At 39.4% G+C, this 18,740-nt stretch overlaps 1 protein-coding gene and 1 long non-coding RNA gene across 2 annotated transcripts in view; both read left to right on the top strand.

The window, feature by feature from the left end:
- The window catches only part of LOC142477434 (HEAT repeat-containing protein 5B-like), a gene marked incomplete at its 5' end in the record, with an annotated part of 41,196 nt that extends 37,798 nt beyond the window's left edge, over positions 1 to 3,398 (top strand). The window contains one exon of the mRNA XM_075582260.1: positions 62 to 3,398. Coding sequence (XP_075438375.1) covers positions 62 to 175 — 114 coding nt within the window. The remainder of the gene's footprint in view (positions 1 to 61) is intronic.
- A 10,719-nt stretch (positions 3,399 to 14,117) lies between these two features.
- LOC142477432 (uncharacterized) lies at positions 14,118 to 16,977 on the top strand. Its single transcript, XR_012792383.1, has 2 exons — positions 14,118 to 16,647; positions 16,749 to 16,977. It is a non-coding gene; the product is annotated as an uncharacterized LOC142477432 (long non-coding RNA).
- The last annotated feature ends 1,763 nt before the right edge of the window (positions 16,978 to 18,740 follow it).

The following is an 18,740-nucleotide window of genomic DNA, read 5'->3' as shown; positions in this document are numbered from 1 at the left end:
GGAATAATGAGGGAGCAGTGTATTTTTTTAAGTTCCAAATTATTTTCAATCTTTTTTACAGGCCTACAGAAGTAGCCAGTGTAACATCACCCGGCAGCAGGAAATCTCTCCATGGGGGATCCATCAAAAACAAAAAAGTTACCACCACCCTCCCCCCACACACAGAGAGCCATAGCTTTTATGGAGCAACAGCATTTTGCTTTTCTTCGTCCGGCTCTGGCGACAGTCTGGCTACATCTGTACAACAGATGAACAAATGGATAGATATTTCGTTATCACAATAATTTAAACTCGTACTGACACAATGATTATATTGTAACATTACATGCAGTAAAATTGGCTAATTTAAAATTACTATTTTTACTAACATGATACCAGTTTAATTGTTATTGATTATATTGAAACATACCTTACCCACATGTAGGACAAAGATAGGGCGGCACTCTGTATTTCTCAGACAGTAAAAAAATTGTTTCCTCATGAGTACATCACAAAGGATTTCAGAATTTTTCCACTAGGCTGTGACAACTGTGCTGAATAGCATAAAAGAGAAATGTATTCATGCATCCTTAAAATCGATCAAGAAACTTCTCAACAGGTTACAATGCGCATTGTCAGTGGATGTCCGGTTGCTACAAATATCACATGATATTTATTGTCAAAATGTCAAGAGCTAAAAAAAATTATGTTTTGATTTTTGTTTTGGTTGTAAAATATTTTCGTGTTTTGGTTTGACAAAAATTCCATTTGGACCGTGTCCATCCTTAGTATATACAGATGTAGTAAAGTTTATTGCATTAAAGTGGGATATTCTGCGTTATAGTGTGATATGTTATCAGCAGGAGCAATTAAATCTTCTACATCTGTTCTAACCTGGGTGGATTTTTTAACAGGATGACAAGATCCTAGATGAACAACGCACACATTTTTACAGATGACGTTAGAAATTTTAGCGGAAGCAACAAAAAATGTAGTAATAAAGTTCAAATGTATTGAATTATGAGATGATACTTTGTCAGGGCTCCCTGCTTTTGGTCCATCCAATTGAGAAAATATACTGTATACGAGAGATCGGTTTGTAAGGTTTTTTTCCCATCTGAGAAATACAGAGTAACATCGTCATATTTGCACTGCAAGTGGGTAAGGTTAGTTTGGTATGACCATGAGCATTATACTACTATGAATCTGCACTGCTCCTTGCCTGAACTGTTAAAGCACAATTTTCAGCATAGAGATCATTAATATTTTTTGGCTGGTTTGCATATGGTACATTAGTAGTTTGCCCATATTCTAGATAAAAATGAAAGCAACAATATTGCAGTTTGAAGATACACTAAGGCCTTGGGAAATGGGAATTGTAACTTAAATAATAAAGCCTGCTCTATTAAAAAAGTTATCTCAACCGGTTACGGTATCAAGAAGAGTTTATGGAAATATATGTAACATTGCAAGAGGCAAGTTGCGGTTTGCATGGTAATTTAATTTTGAATAGCTTACTTTTACTGTATGTGCGCTACCTGAAAGATACATTAGTATGTACTTTTGTTTTCAACTACAGCCTAAATTAACTCAAATTAGACCTGTGATACCATAAAGAATTCAAATTATCCTTTCAGCACATGTGATATCAAGTATCTGGTGAGCTGTACCAATCTCCAGCAAAGTGAAGAGTAATTCAAATAGTTATTCTGTTTTTTGTCAACTTTTTAAATATATGTTATTGTTTATGTTCTCTAGACGGCATAGACATGCATCATATGAGGTGTTTGAGTCTGGAATTCATTATGCCTGGGAACTATATTAGTATCTCGTTATTGTGAACTTATTTTGCTTTACCTTTATCAGCGTATGTGATTGAGAGAAGATAAGAAGTAGAAATATGTGAAAGTTGGAGGATTTTTGAAATTCATCAAGCATCAATTATGAATATCTTACTTAGAAAGCATCTTGACACCAACTTTCACAAGAAAGTTTTTCTGCCAGTTCTGTGGTGGCATATAATGTATCTCCATTTGCTTGATATACTGTATCTCCATATGCTTCCTATACTGTACCTCAATGTGTGTCATATACTGTGCCTTCATGATCTTCATATACTGTATCTCCATATGCTTCATATACTGTATCTCCATGTACTTAATAATTATACCTCCATGGGCTTCTGATTCTATACAGTATCTCATTGTGCTTCCCATACGGTACCTTCAAGTGATTCCAATATTGTACTTTACGTGCTTCCTATAGTGTACCTCCATATGCTTCCTATACTGTACCTCCATGTGCTTAGTATACTGTACCAACATGTACTTCCTATACTGTACCTCCATGTTCTTCATATACTGTACCTCCATGTGCTTCCTGTACCGCTCCTGCATGTACTTCCTATACTGTATTTCCATGTGCTTTATATGCCCCAAACCCACCTTAGCAAACTTGACACCCTCTACAATTCAATTTGTCATTTCGTTCTCCAATGCAACTACAACACACATCACTGCGAAATGCACAAAGAACTAGATTGGTCATCACTCGAGTCTAGGTGCAAAGTTCACCTTTTCTGTCTTGCCTTCAAATACTTTCTGGTCAAGCTATCTGTGTGAACAAGCTCCTCACCCCTACCACATGCAGCACTTATCATCTGAGATCAGACTCCAAAAGACTGTTCATGGTCCCAAGGCTCAACAAAGTATCCGGCCGCACCTCCTTCTCTTACCGTGCACCCCAAAACTGGAAAAACATACTGGAGACTCTCACATCCGCCACCAGTCTAAGTTCTTTCAAAACTAAGGCTGTCTCACATTTTAATCTGGTCTGTAACTGTTACATAAGCTTATAATATACATCTTCTCTAACTGTGCATGCAATCTATTGTACAGTATATAATGTATACCCTGTTCATTTATGTAACTGTATTTGTAACCATGTATTATTTGTCATATTAACTATGTCCAGGACATACTTGAAAACGAGAGGTAACTCTCAATGTATTACTTCCTGGTAAAACATTTTATAAATAAAATAATACAGTGCAGTACATCCATATGCTTTATATGCTGTACCTCCATGTGGTTCCTATACTGTAACTCCATGTGATTCCTTACAGCACCTCCCATGTGCGTCATATACTGTACCTCCATGTGCTTCCTATACTGCTCCTCCATGTATTTCCATGTGCTTCAAATACTGTACATACATTTATTTATTTATTTATTTATTTATGGGAAAGGGTAGTATGTTTTTCCCCACCAATCTAATGAATCGTTTTATGATCATTGTGTTCTACCTTTGGCACCCTGGCATAAATATACTTTATTGATGTTTCCCAGCAATCTGCATTCAAGTTTACTCAAATTAAATACATAAAACATACACAATGTGAAATAAAATTGTAAATTAAATCAGTGGGTTTTGACCTTATGATTTTTAGTTTTTTTTACATTGTTATGTTAAAGCTTTGGTTATGTCGAGATGTAAAAAATGATGGTCTTTAATATGGGCATTTTTTTTAGTTGATTTTTGACAATGGAGAAATTACACAATCTGTCTGATTCATTAGTAAATGATTTGCAGATCCCCATAGTTTAAACTCCCTGCTCAGATATATTGAATTATTATACTGACTATATTTAGGAACTTTACGCAAGAAAAACATTTCTGACTAATACTTGATAACAGTATACATTCCAAATTTACATATAAGAAACTCAAATAATTATTAGTTTATGATATCTAGTGGTACCAATGTACTTTAATTCAAATTGCACACACTGAAAAATACAGCACTTGTTCTAGACCAGGGGTGCGCAAAGTTTCTGCGCTGCGCCCCCCTGCCTCCCAGCCCCGGCACTTGCCCCCTCCCCCCTTTCGTGTGAACCGGCGTCAAATGACGGGTCATGTGACATTACGTCACGTGACCCCGCTGCGTCATTTGATGCCGCATTGCCATGGCGATTCGTCCAGAAGCCAGCTGAATCCCGGTAAATTTAAGTTGCAGAGGCCTTTAATTTAAAAGCCTAGGGGAAGAGCGTGGGGCCTCTGCAACCCTCTGCGCCCCCCAAAAAAATCCCGCGCCCCCCCCCCCCAGTTTGCGCACCCCTGTTCTAGACAAAGAGTTTTCAATGCATTCAATTCATTTTTTAACACCACAAGAGTAGGAAGCTAAAGTCACATGTTCAAGGTCATACAAAGCTGGCATTGGGCCTAAAAAAAGTAATTAAGAGCAATATAGTTATAGTATCTAAAAGGAGGGACATTATTTGCCATAAACAAAGGAAGACATAGTCACTTATAAAAAAAAAAAATACAATAGGTCACTGCAATAACACAAAAGTCAGCTAATAATAACTCCAGGAGTCAGAGCCAACATACACTATGGTTTAGGAGTGGTACTGAGATTGCCACAGAGACTTCAGCTCATTTACACCATACATTTGTGATGTGAGTAATTTTGTAAACATAGCAAAGGAAGTGCATTTTTAATATGTTACAACCAATAGTTTTAGCACATGGTTAAGCCTTTTCTATATTGCTCATATCTGTATTCTGTGCTATAAATACAGTGGCGGCCGATCTGAGTCTAAAATGGCTAGATCAGCGGCTCTCAGATTATCCCGGTTAGGTGCGTTTTTTTGTCATTTTCACCCGGAGTGAACTGCGTTATTTTCGCGCTTGTAATATTAGCAATACTGCAATGCCGTGTAAAAACTCAGGGGAGCTGTTGTCTTGGAAGTCTAATACCTTTGCGGTTCAACATACGTCAGTACACAGTCTGTGTGCGCGCGCAGTAATTGTAAATTTGCATATTTAAAGTATACATGCATTTGCAGTGCTGTGCTGCTGTATGGTATGTCACATTTGAAAATTGTTGAAACGCATAGGTGTGTACAGTACTGTAACAGTGTCACATTTCGGCATATACAGCGCTCTCCCCTCGCTCAGGATAATTAACTAAACTGCAGGGTATTTCAACTTCTTATCTTCTGTGCAATGCAGTACATCTCTCCCACACCATTCCTTTGAACGTGTGTCTGGTTTCAATCACATCCCTGCTTGACAGCAGGAATTTACTGCGCATGTGCCTGCAACTTCGCCCACCACTGCTTGCTTGCCTGAGTGAGTGAGTGACCAAAAAAAAAATTAAAAATTAAAAAAAAAATTATTGTAATTTTTTTTTCTCCACAAGCCTGCAAAACCTATCTTACTGTATTATGATATTCAATCTGTGCTTTTGACTGCGACCCTGTGCGTTTGACTGCACTTGGTTGATTTGTGTGCTTTTTACGTACTGTATTTGGGGGTGTATTATTATGATGAATTGCCTTTTGGAATCAAAGTATGTCTTTAGCTTTGAACTTCATGCAGCTGTACCCTGCAGCCCCCTCCCCCACGAACGCTAGCTCAAGGATTTGAAATTCCACGGAGTCGTTAATTTTCTGAATCTTGCCATTGTGTTCTTAATCCATCCATAGCCGACCTACAAAGCCTCACTGCACCTGTGTGTAATCCTTTAAGAGATGGGAGCTAGCTGCTTACTGCGCATGAGTCACCCAACCTCCCCCCCCTCTCCACGGAGTCATTAATTTTCTGAATCTTGCCATTGTGTTCTTAATCCGTCCATAGCCGACCTACAAAGCCTCACTGCGCCTGCGTGTAATCCTTTTAGAGATGGGAGCTAGCTGCTAACTGCGCATGAGTCACCCAACCCCCCCCCCTCTCCACAGAGTCGTTAATTTACTGAATCTTGCCATTGTGTTCTGAATCCGTCCATAGCCGACCTACAAAGCCTCACTGCGCCTGCGTGTAATTCTCTTTGAGATGCGCCTGTAACATTACCCACCACTGCTTGCTTGAGTGCCCCCCAAAAAATTATTTTATCCACAAGCCTGCAAAAACAATCTTGATATTACGATATTAAATCTGTGCATTTGCCTGCACATGGTTTATTTGTGTGCTTTTTGTGTACTGTATTTGGGGGGTGTATGGATCAAATTACAGTATTATGATGAACTGCCTTTTGAAATTACTGTACTCTACAGTACAGTATGTTATTTCTTTGAACTGCTGCACAACTAATCCTTCATCCCTCCCCCACGCACACACAAACTCTTATCGACAGACACCTCTACAGAGTCATTCATTTTCTGAAGTTAGTTAGTCATTGTGTTTTTAATCCATCTCTAGCCGGGCGTCAATCGCCTCACTGCGCCTGCGTGTACTCTAATCCTTTTAGAGATGGGAGCTTGCTGCTTACTGCGCCTGAGTCACCCAACCCCCTCTCTTCACAGAGTCGTTAATTTTCTGAATATTGCCATTGTGTTCTTAATCCATCCATAGCCGAGCTACAAAGCCTCAGTGCGCCTGCGTGTAATCACCCCCCCCCCCCCCCACCCTTTGAGGCTTTGTTTACGGTAACGCTTTGGAAAATCCCTTCTCGATTTTGAAATGTAAATCCGATTTGCACAGCATTGTGAGAATTGAGAGTTAAAAAAACCATTAACTGATTCATTGGTGTACTGTAGGGGTGGGGGAAAGGGTTGTGGTTGTTGTAAATGATTATGACTAGCAGGAATGTGAATAAATATTTATTTTATCAGGAACCAAAAAATACAAATATAAAAATAATCATGAATAATACATAATGCAGTCTTTATTAAGTTATTTTGGCAGATTGAAATTGGATAAACATTTAGAAAACATTTCTAAAACATGGGGAAACATGAATAATGCACATTTATAAGAATATTATTTAATAATATATACTGTAATGTATTATATATATATATATATATAGTAATATTATTTTTTCCGTCTTTATCTTGTTCCTCATTCTGTGTACAGTACAGTAGTTCATTGAAAGAGGAGAGGTTTTGTGTACATCATTACTGCTGTTTATATACTGTACATTTTACTGTACAAACAGATTAGACTGGACACAAAACCCCACCTGCCCCCAGGCCACCCTTTTTTCCCTGAAACGACAAGAAAACAAAAAATTAGTGCAGTTATGTGCGTACTGTATTATGGCATTGTGTGATGTGTAGTACTACTATAGATGGCTGGTGCAGCTTTGTATGGAAAGAAAAAAATTGAGCAGTTAGTAGGCAGTTACTGTAGTACTGTCAAACTAGTCTATACTGGAACTACTGTATACTCTGACTACTGTTAAATACTATGTACTGTAACCTGATGGCTGGTGCTGCTCTCTGTAAAGAAAAAACTGTAACTACTGTATACTCTGACTATCTGGAAAGAAAAAATCTGTGCCATACTTACCTGTATCATACTGTACTTACAATACTACAGCACAGTACTACTTTCCTGATGCTTGCCCATTACGCGCGATCACAATGGGCAACACAGTGGAAATATGTTCTATATATTTATTGCAGCGTTCCACGATGGGTACATCGTTCCAAAAACTCATTATGCCTTTCAACAACTCGTCCTTTTTGGAGGGTTTCGCCACTTTCCGGATATGGTCTTTCAGCTGATGCCAGACCATTTCGATCGGATTGAAGTCTGGCGATCTGTCATTGGAAAAAAAGGACAATTAGTTTAAGAGATACAGTACACAGTAAAAACTGTGGGGGAAAAATGAGACACGGTTACCGCACTTACTCTGCTAGCGTCTTGATCCAGTTGATACCGCGCTCAAGGATATGCGCTGTTGACGCGGTGTGCTTCGGATCGTTGTCCTGGTAGAAGCGGTGACCATTCGGGAACTCACGTGTGATGTATTGCACTATCTCAGGGACAATGTTGTCTTGGAAGAAAGCTTTATTCATGATTCCTATATAAAGAAAAGAAAAGTGCTCAAAAAACTGCGCAATAGTACAGTACAGTGCATACAGTAAGGCTACATTAGTAAAGTACAGTGCATAAGGCTACCTTATATTTCATATAGTTTACCTTGAAAGATGACAATGCATCCTGGTCCACGCCTAGAGATGGCACCCCACACATGCAGCTTCACGGGGTGTTTTGGCCGCGGTTTCAAAGATATGTGGCCTTTTTTGTGGAATGCAAAGCTTGCAAATCTCTCCAGCGACACAGTAGACTCGTCAGTGAAGATGCAATCCTGCACACCATCCCACTGTACTGTATACTGTATGTTTCTTTAATAAAGTAGATGTTGCGTTTTGTATACTGTATTTTATGAATAAAGAATTTTTTTTAATCACAGGTAAGACCATACTGTTGTGCTGAACTGTATTGTACATGTTTTGACCTGCTGTACTTAAATAAAGAAGATGTTGTTGTGTGTTTTTTAACTTGTATTTATACAGAAATGTTTTAACTTGCTGTACACACACACAGGACCTGCACAATTCCAGTCCCTGAGGGCCGCAAACAGGCACTGTTTTCAAGCTTGTCCTGAAAACCGGGCCTGTCTGCTGCCCTCGAGGACTGTACTGGTGCAGACTGTTTTGCACACCATCCCACTGTATATGTTTTGACTTGCCGTTGTTTAATAAAGGAGATGTTGCATTTTGAATAAAGAATTTGTTTTTAAAACGTGACTGTAAACCATACTGACTGACTGTAAATGTTTTTACTTTCTATACATAAATGTTTTCACAACTGTAGCAGTAAACCATACACCTGTTGATGTTTTGAATTGCTGTGCACTTAAAATGTTTCTACATTGTACAGTATTTGTAAATAAAGGTTTTTGTACTTACTCCACCAATAAAAAAACATGTTGATTTGTTTTACATTGTTCCATTGGCTCCTTTGCTACTGTAACAAAATACAGTGTTTCTAGAATGTACACTACTGTCCAGGCACACTGTACTGTATACTGTAGGCATGCTCAGTACATGAGTATTAAAAAAAATAATAGAAGACACATACAATACTGTACTGTACTGTATGTACTAGCACTGTATAGAAGACACATACTGTATGTACAGTACTGTAATACATGTAGAATAAATGCATAGTTTTTTTTCCGGGTTTATTACACAGTATACGGTTTATAAAAAAGTATTGTATACTGTACGGCCGCAAAACATCAGCATAGTATACACCAGCCACTAAACTGTAGACTCCGGTACGTGGGTTTTTAAATCTGATTCAGTAATGTGCAGGCATTGATACACAAAGTGATATTATCCATTGAACTCCCTCCATTAGCCGTTTTCTTTTCTGAGGAAAAACAAAAATAAAAGTTTTACTGTAATGGTCTAAAGAAGTTCCCAGCCTGTCCCACCAATAATTTTCTCGGGGAGAATCTCCTGTTCACATGCGCATGCGCCTACCGTTGATGTAATGACACTCAAACTGTATGCGTTTCAAGAAGGTTCCTTTGCGCATGCGCCTAGCGTTCCACCAATAGTTCAGTATCTGCAGTACAGTACTGTAGAAGCCGCTCAGCCAATCATATTGCTTACAGGAGAATCGCTTGACTTTTGAATCGCACCGATATTGATACTGTATTGTCAAAATAAAAAAAACACAGAAAATAATACGGCAACAATACTCACCACAGAATTTCACATTCAGCTGGCGCCGGCGGCGGTCCACTGCCAGTCCAGTGTTCTTGATCATCCACGTCGATAGTTTGCAGCGGGACTAGTCCACCTGTAGTCAGCTGATGCGGCTGGAAATTGCTTAGGTACATGCAAGCTTGATTGAAACTGCACGCGAAATCCGGCTCAGGCTCAGGGTTGTCACTGACGGCGGGACCGTCATTGGAAGCCGGTGCTGGTGCATTGCTTGGCAGCGACTGTCGTTTCTTAGTTGGTTTTAACACGGCCCTTCGCCTTTTGCCGTCTGCTTGATCATAGATACAGGAAAAAGCCGGTGATACACACCAATACCCTCCAACAAATTATGGCTCAATATGATAAAAACAGGGATCGCTACATAACTGCACCGACACACTTTATTCGAGCAAATACCCGGTATGTACCTGGCAGATACCTGGAATGCGCCGCTCCTCACCTCTGACAAGCCCCGTTGCATTTGCCTTCCCAGCCTGGGTTCATGCCTGGCTGATGGGCGGCTGATTTGTTAAATGATAATGATTAGGATTTAATAGGCTGCAATGCTTCGCGTGTCTACCAGATGGCATAAATTCATGAATTGTAATGCAGTTTATATATATATACTGTGCAGTATTGCAGCCAGCTTGAATAAAATGCTTCAATCCCTGCCTGGAAAATACCTCAATGCACTCGGGCAGAAAACAGTCACAAACCTCAATACACCCGGGTATACCCGAATTCGTGGGACTAGCCGAGCTCGAATAAAGTGTGTCGCCAGTGTAACCTTTTCCTTATTGCACGCTTCCATGTATGAGGAGTTGGCGAAAATTTGTAAAAGTCATAGTTTTCGATAAAATACTGATAAATTTTAACAACTGTTGCCATCTTATCATCTGTTGCATTAATCGCGGCCCATATCAAATACGCGTAACTTCTGTCGGGTTTTTGGAAAACGGGCTGCACTTGAACACTCATGGCGGGCGGGTCTCTGGAGAATACTGTAACCGAAACTGGTCTTTATCTTTCTTTAATATGAAAAGCCTAAATTGATACATTTTTGCAACCTCTTCCTTCAGTCTCAAGGCCAAGTTACAATAGCACAGTGTGGTATCTTTTTTAAATGAAACACCTGCAAGTCGACACATTACTGAAGCGCATGCGCATTACAATTCATGAATATCTGCCATCTGGTGGACACGCGAAGAATTGCAACCTATTAAATCCGAACCATTCTCAATAAACGCATCAACCGCGCGTCAACCGCACATGACCTGTGGCTGAGAACGCAAAATGAATGCGGCATGCTCCAGGTGAAGTGTGTCCAATTCCAGGAAAAAGCCAGGGAAAAACCGGTGATGTGTTAGACTCAGATGCGCCGCAGCAGTATAAAATATTGTTTTACTTCCAAACTGCATTAGGTTGAAAAAGAAACCAAAAAAAAGGTTTTTTTTGTGCAGTCTATAACAATTTTGTCAAAAAAAGGGGGGGATCCTCCGGCGCGTGGTTCCACTTGTGATTCCGGGACACATGCAAAGTAAAATAAAGAGAGGGACCACAATCAGGGGTGGTTAAGAGACAATAATAAACGTATGAAGTTCTATAGAGAACACACTTACATTTGAACAACAAATCTTCAAATGGGGATGGGGGGGACCTCTTGATGATACCTCAAAATAGGGAAGAGAAGGGAAACAATGTATAACACTGTTTATTAACAACAAATTAAAAAGAGATTGAAATCTAACAAGCGGCCAATAAATAATGGCATAGAGAGGAGGTGTCTCCAGACTCCACAGATCATCCTCCAGAATATTTGGTTGTCTCTTGTGGATTCTGTTCCAGCTGGTAAGATGGTAATGCGAGGATGCAGTTAACAGCAGGGGGGTCTTCCGGAACTCGTGCACAGACCGGATTTCCTCTCGTATCTCCCTTTCAGGAACGTAGTTTCCTGGATCTGCTTCAGTGTCCCCACTGGAGGAAATAAGAGGCTGAAGGAACCCTGAAGCAGATCCAGGAAACTACGTTCCTGAAAGGGAGACCTGCCTGACGTCCACGGAAGCAGAGGATACCACGAGTTGTTCGTGTTACACCGGAGGCGACCAGGACTCAGAAGGCTCCAAGTACAGATTCTCTCCCCTGCATGCATCCTATCTACTTCTAGTAAGTAGGCATTTCATTGAGCTTTGATCATAAGGGCACATTTGGCAACTAGATTTACAGCGCAATGTCCTGTTTCTCTGCTCTATGTCATACATCTGCAGGTTGAATATATCGTGAGGAGGACTGTTCACTCTTTGCTCTGTGAACTGTGATTTTGATACCATATATCACCAGATGACCACTCAAGATTGGGAACAATAGTCTGTATATTTGGACTTTAATATCATTTCACATCATTTCACAGTATTTACACATGCGCCAGGTTTATGTCTATTTTTGTATTTATATTCTTGCTTTGAGGTTTATTTTGGGATATTCCTCAGTAGATTACCAGGCTGCTTTAGTTGTGCAGTGCACTTATTAATTCACATGTGCACTGCATAGTTTTAATTTAGGTATAGCGCTTGTCACAGTATATTTTGTATTTTTATTGTTGTTATCTCACACTGTATAGCTGCTCACCTCACATAATACCCTTTTCACCTTTGTCATTAGTATGGCTCTTTTCACTAATAGAGCACTTAGAGGTTGCAATTTTGATGGGGTCTTTGATGAAAATCCAGACTGTATGGATCTGGAAATAGAAAATCTAGAAACGCAGTTCTCAAAATTAGAGAAACTATTACATCAGGAAGTTAAGCAAACTTGGGACTCTTACGCTCTTAAAAAATATCTGGAGTGCAAGAGAATCCCATGGGGCTTAAGAGTTTTAAAAGTCCCCACGTTAGATCAAGATAAAGAAAGTTTCATGGAGGAGTGGAATTTCTATCTGGACCAATGTTCGGTTAATCTCATACAGTTAGTGATCAAACAAAGAGCCTCTACTTTGGAGATCATTGACAGTGAGATTAATCAGATTAAGGAGAATCTGGAACCCTTTATGGAACTAAAGGAATATAAGGAACTAGAGGACAAAGTGATTTTAAGAATAGAAAAATTGGATAGAGAAACCAAATTGAATAAGCAAATTAAATTTGCAAGAGACAAAAAAGATTATGACGAAAATAAACAACGTAACTGGAAAAGAGAACAGGTGACAGTCCCAACAGATAATGTAGAAGGAGTAATTAATACAGCACCACCGGTAATTAAAACAAGTAAAGTGTCTCATAAAAACTCCAATTCTAAACATGCTCAAAGTAAGAAGAATGAGACAAAGACAGATAAAAAAGATACAAAAGATCTGAAGAACCCAGAAAACAGTCATACAAGATATGAATCATTTAGATCACAGACATCTGAGGGAGATCAAACTTGTAGAAAATATAGGGAGAGATCACCACTATGGAGATCAAATGAAAGAGAAGATAGAGATGGAGAAAGTAATAAAAGATTTGTTCCTCCTTTTTTAGAGCAACGCAGAAGTCACAAGCCCTTTCACGAAGCCAGGAGAGAGAGCAGGAGAGAGTGGCAAGGACCCAGGGAGTTAGAAAGAAAAAGATCACGAGCAGACGTCTCAGAGGAAAGAGAGGAGGAACAAGAAAACAGAAAAAGAACAAATGCAGGCAGAGATTGGTAAAAAAAACAGAATATCTTTAATCTTAGTGATCACAAACTTTCAGGTGTTGAGACAAAAGTATTAGAAAAGGGACTCACTTTTGCTCAAGTCCAGGGACCTAACATGTTTAAAACATTTATTGATGTACATAAATATGTTAGGAAGTTAACACTAAAGAAGTATTTTATCAAAGATGCAGTCACTAGAGCTGTTAACATGGACACAGCAAGTACAAACGCAGTGAAGTCCCCATTGACTGCATTTAAGAAAAGTTCAACATTTTACCCTAAGATGTGTAAAGGGAAGTTTATAGACACCTTTGCGGACATGGTCATAGGAGACTTAGAAAACTTGAGCCAAGACTTCAAATGTAAAAAACAAAATATGACCACAAATGAGAAGGAAGCAGTAAAATCATTATCAAATAATCATCAGATAGTGATCAAGCCAGCTGATAAAGGTGGTGGGATAGTAGTCATGAACAGGGACTACTATCAGGAAGAATCCCAACGAATATTAAGTGATGGGGAAACCTATCAAACACTTAAAAATAACCCCACAAAGGAATATGGTATTCAGTTATCAGAATGGCTGGCAAAAGGGTATGATACGGGTATTATCAGTAAAAAAGAGTTGGAGTCCTTATTGATAGAACAACCTAAAACACCACTCTTCTATTTTATCCCGAAGATCCACAAAAATCCCTTGAAACCCCCAGGTAGACCTATCATCTCAGGGGTAGGGTCCCTAACATCCAACCTATCTCAATTTGTGGATCATCTATTACAGAAGTACACTGGCGACACACTTTATTCGAGCTCAGCTAGTCCCACGAATTCGGGTATACCCGGGTGTATTGAGGTTTGTGACTGTTTTCTGCCCGAGTGCATTGAGGTATTTTCCAGGCAGGGATTGAAGCATTTTATTCCCGCTGGCTGCAATACTGCACAGTATATATATATATATATATATATATATACTGCATTACAATTCATGAATTTATGCCATCTGGTAGACACGCGAAGCATTGCAGCCTATTAAATCCTAATCATTATCATTTAACTGATCAGCCGCCCGTCAGCCAGGCATGAACCCAGGCTGGGAAGGCAAACACAACGGGGCTTGTCAGAGGTGAGGAGCGGCGCATTCCAGGTATCTGCCAGGTACATACTGGGTATTTGCTCGAATAAAGTGTGTCGGTGCAGTATGTGGTAGAAATACCATCACATCTCAAGGACACGTCGCATGTGTTACGAACCATTGAAGATCTAACATGGGAAGAAGATCTGATTTGGGTCACATGCGACGTGGTGTCCCTTTACACTATTATAGACCATGAAAAGGGTCTGAAGGCCATAGAGTGGGTTTTGAATAAAGATACCAACATGGAATCTTCAGTTAAAATATTCATTATAGAAGCCATCAGGTATATACTCACCCACAATTATTTCTCTCATGATGGCTACTATTACCTCCAGACGTGTGGCACCGCGATGGGTACCAGGTTTGCACCAAGTTATGCTAACATTTTTATGGGCATGTGGGAAGAAAATTACATCCTTAACCACAACCCATATGGTGCAAACCTGGTACTCTGGAAACGCTACATCGATGATGTGCTATGCGTCTGGAAGGGCACTAAAGAAGATTTAGAGGCCTTCAAAGAACATCTTAATACAAACGACTATAATATACAATTCACGTTTAGTACTAGTCCACAGTCTATAAACTTCCTGGATCTAACCCTCTACACTGTTAATAATGAGATACACACAAAAACTTATTACAAAGAGGTGAATGCCAACTCCTATGTCTTGGCATCCAGCCACCACCATCCCCATTGGTTAAAAAATATCCCAAAATGACAAGCGCTTAGGGTAAAAAGAAACTGTTCACAATTGGAAGTGTATAAGGAACAAATTGAGGACATGGGTAATAAGTTTAAAGATAGGAAATACAATGGGAAAGTTGTTAAAAATGCTATTGAGCAAGCTAACAACACAGAAAGGGCTTCCTTGATCCATCCGGTTAAAAAAGTAGCTGCCAATGCAAATAAAGTATTTCTCCCTTTCATCACACAATTTAACGGTATGTCTAGGGAGATATCCAAAGTGTTTAATAAACACTGGGGGATCCTACAAAGAGATCCTATTCTACAATCCATATTACCTGACAAACCGCAAATTGTGTATAAAAAAGCTCAAAACTTAAAATCCCAGCTGGCCCCTAGTTGCCCTAAGAAACATCAAGGATTGGTACAAACAATGTGGTTAAAAGAACTTAAAGATTATTTTCCCTGTAAGAAGTGCATTGGTTGTAGTTATGGATCAAAATGTAAAGAATTCAAATCCAATGTAACTGGTAAAAGTTTTGAAATCCGTTCATTTATTAATTGCAAATCTAATTTCTGTGTTTACCTTTTAGAATGTCCCTGTAAATTACAATATGTGGGCAGGACGGGGAGACCACTGAAACGAAGATTTGTCGAACATGTGTACAATATTAAAAATGGTTTGGAAACACACAGTGTTTCCAACCATTTTAAATTGCACCATAATCAATCACCAGAGGGGCTCACATGTATCGGCATAGATTGCCCCAAGGTGGGTATCAGAGGGGGTGATAGACTACAGAGGGTTTCACAGCAAGAAACCTTCTGGATCTATACTCTCAAGACCCTCTCCCCGAAAGGGTTAAACATCGATTTTGATTTAGCATCATTCCTTTGATGCACTGGAACCAATCATTTATTTTCTCATCCAATGTAATTTCATATGTTTTTATACATGGTTTTATACATTTTTACTGTATTTGCATTAAGTGATCCCATGAATCCTAATTGAGTCAGGGAGTCGCTTCAGAGGTGATTAAGCTCATACCCATCTGATGGTAATTATCAGCAAGTGGAATCACCCTGTTAGTTTTTGGCCCAAAGTGGCTCCTGTATACGAGGGGTTAAACTGGGGCTATATATTGCACACGGGATTGATGAGGCTCCACAATCCCCTGACGAAGTGACGTTCCCCGTCACGAAACGCGTAGGGAGGAGCCTAAGAGCTACTGCCCCACACACTCAAGCTGCTAGTCATTGAAGAGGAGACGGTGACGTCATCCAAACCGCGCCGGAATCCCGCGAGGTACACGCGGCACCGAGGAGGACATTCAAAGACTGAGTGCAGCGTTTGTGTTGTGCTGGGTCGGGCACTTCTTTGTTTTTACACTCACCGTCTTTTGTGAGTATTTTATTTGTTAGAGGTAGGCGTCATTAAAGTTTTTTATTATTGCGCAATCCTTTGCCCTCTTTTGTCCCCACTGGAGGAAATAAGAGGCTGAAGGAACCCTGAAGCAGATCCAGGAAACTACGTTCCTGAAAGGGAGACCTGCCTGACGTCCACGGAAGCAGAGGATACCACGAGGGGTTCGTGTTACACCAGAGGCGACCAGGACTCAGAAGGCTCCAAGTACAGATTCTCTCCCCTGCATGCATCCTATCTACTTCTAGTAAGTAGGCATTTCATTGAGCTTTGATCATAAGGGCACATTTGGCAACTAGATATACTGCGCAATGTCCTGTTTCTCTGCTCTATGTCATACATCTGCAGGTTGAATATATCGTGAGGAGGACTGTTCACTCTTTGCTCTGTGAACTGTGATTTTGATACCATATATCACCAGATGACCACTCAAGATTGGGAACAATAGTCTGTATATTTGGACTTTAATATCATTTCACATCATTTCACTGTATTTACACATGCGCCAGGTTTATGTCTATTTTTGTATTTATATATCTTGTAACATACTGTATATAAATGGTGTTCTTCTCTCAAATGCTTATCTAACATCTCTAAGTGATGGGAAGTTGGCAATAGGTGTTCAAGAAGAAGTATAGTGGCACTTGTGTAGGTAGGTTTAACCATACTATGAAAACTTGAAAAATATACTTGGCATAAAGTTGGAAAGGTATTTATATACATTCAAATAAGGATGGCTGCCAAGAACGGTAAGGCCACAACCACCAAATATGGAAGTTACCGAAAATCAATGGCCCTCATTTTCCTGAGGCTGGATTGTCCCTGGGCCTGACAGCATTAAGGAACAAGGCATGAAGGCAAAAAGTGCTAAGAATCCCCAGAAGTTAAACAAAAGCTGTCATTCAAACCTAAATCTGACAACCGGCAACTGCCGGAATCTCTCCAGTGAAGCAGTGCTGCATGAACTGGAAGACAAAGTTGAAAAGATGAAATGGGATATTCCTGGCTTTACTAAAGTACGAATAAAAGATGAAGGCTGCATTCAGCTCAAATGCAGACACCTATTCTATTACAGAAGTAAAAAAATGGAAGAATTTGTGTAGTAAGCTTCATCATTAACACGAGAACAACTGTGGAGTATGAAAGCTAATGAGAAAGAGAAGCCACAATCCTCATTCAGTTGACAAAGACATACAGGTTTCCAAGCGTATGCCCCAGCATCACGTCACACAGGCTATGAAGGGGAATCTTTTTACTAAGAAATCAACCACTTTAGCAACAAAGGAAATTATCACCTCAAGTTATTTATGGGAGATTTCAATGCAAAGATGGGTGGGTGCCCAGCAGAAAGATGAAGCATCAGTTGGTAAGTATAAAGTAAAAGGAATGAACGTGGAGACAGATTGGTAGAATTTGCACAATGTGAAAACTTTTACATCATGAATTCATAGTTCAAGAAGAATCCAAATAGAAAATGGACATGGAATAGACCCAATGGGATCAAGAATGAAATTGCTTATTTCCTAGCTGACAAGAAACACGTGATTAAAGACTGCAAAATGCTTAATAGTTTTGACAGAAGGAGTGATCACAGATTGGTTAGCTGCAAATTACATCTGAATCCAAAGAAGGAAAGACGAAAACTGTTTAAAAAGAAGACAAAACCAATCAACATCAATAACCTCATGAACAATAGCAGAGAATTTAATCTAGAATTGAAAAATGATTTAATTTTACACAAAATATATGGGGACGCTTTAACAAACAATTATGACGAATTTATGAAGATGGTAATTGCTTTCTGCACATTCAACTACAGAGGAGACAACATGAAATAAAACAATTCCAACATGCAAGAACAAGAATTGAATATGCATATTTGTGTAAAATAATCCGCAAAAATATAATGGAAGATGTAACAAAATTTTACTGCGATACAGTGAAGAAGATTATCGAAGATAATAAAAGCTTAAATAAGACAAAGCAGCGACTTTTGCTTCTTCCCAATCATATCACTGCATTCAAACAAGATGATGGATTAACAATAAAAGACAGTGTGCTTATCATAAATGCGTTGAGGACATGAAATTGTACGAGAACACAGAACATGAAATTGTATGAGAACACAGATTATACCCTGTTTTAACTAACAGACGATGTGTGAAAATAAACCATGAATGATGTACCATGCGTACTTCCAGAAGAAGTGGCAAAACTCTCTGCTATATCATCCTGGATGGCCCTCCATCGCCTTAAACTCAATATGGCTAAAACAGAGCTCCTCATACTTCCTCCCAAACCTGGCCCTACTACCTCCTTCCACATTACTGTTGGAACTAC

This window comes from Ascaphus truei, unplaced genomic scaffold (genome assembly GCF_040206685.1).
Source record: "Ascaphus truei isolate aAscTru1 unplaced genomic scaffold, aAscTru1.hap1 HAP1_SCAFFOLD_209, whole genome shotgun sequence".
Lineage (NCBI taxonomy): Eukaryota > Metazoa > Chordata > Amphibia > Anura > Ascaphidae > Ascaphus > Ascaphus truei.
The sequence above is the reverse complement of the archived record's forward strand: the minus strand, read 5'-3'. Positions and strand labels throughout refer to the sequence as shown.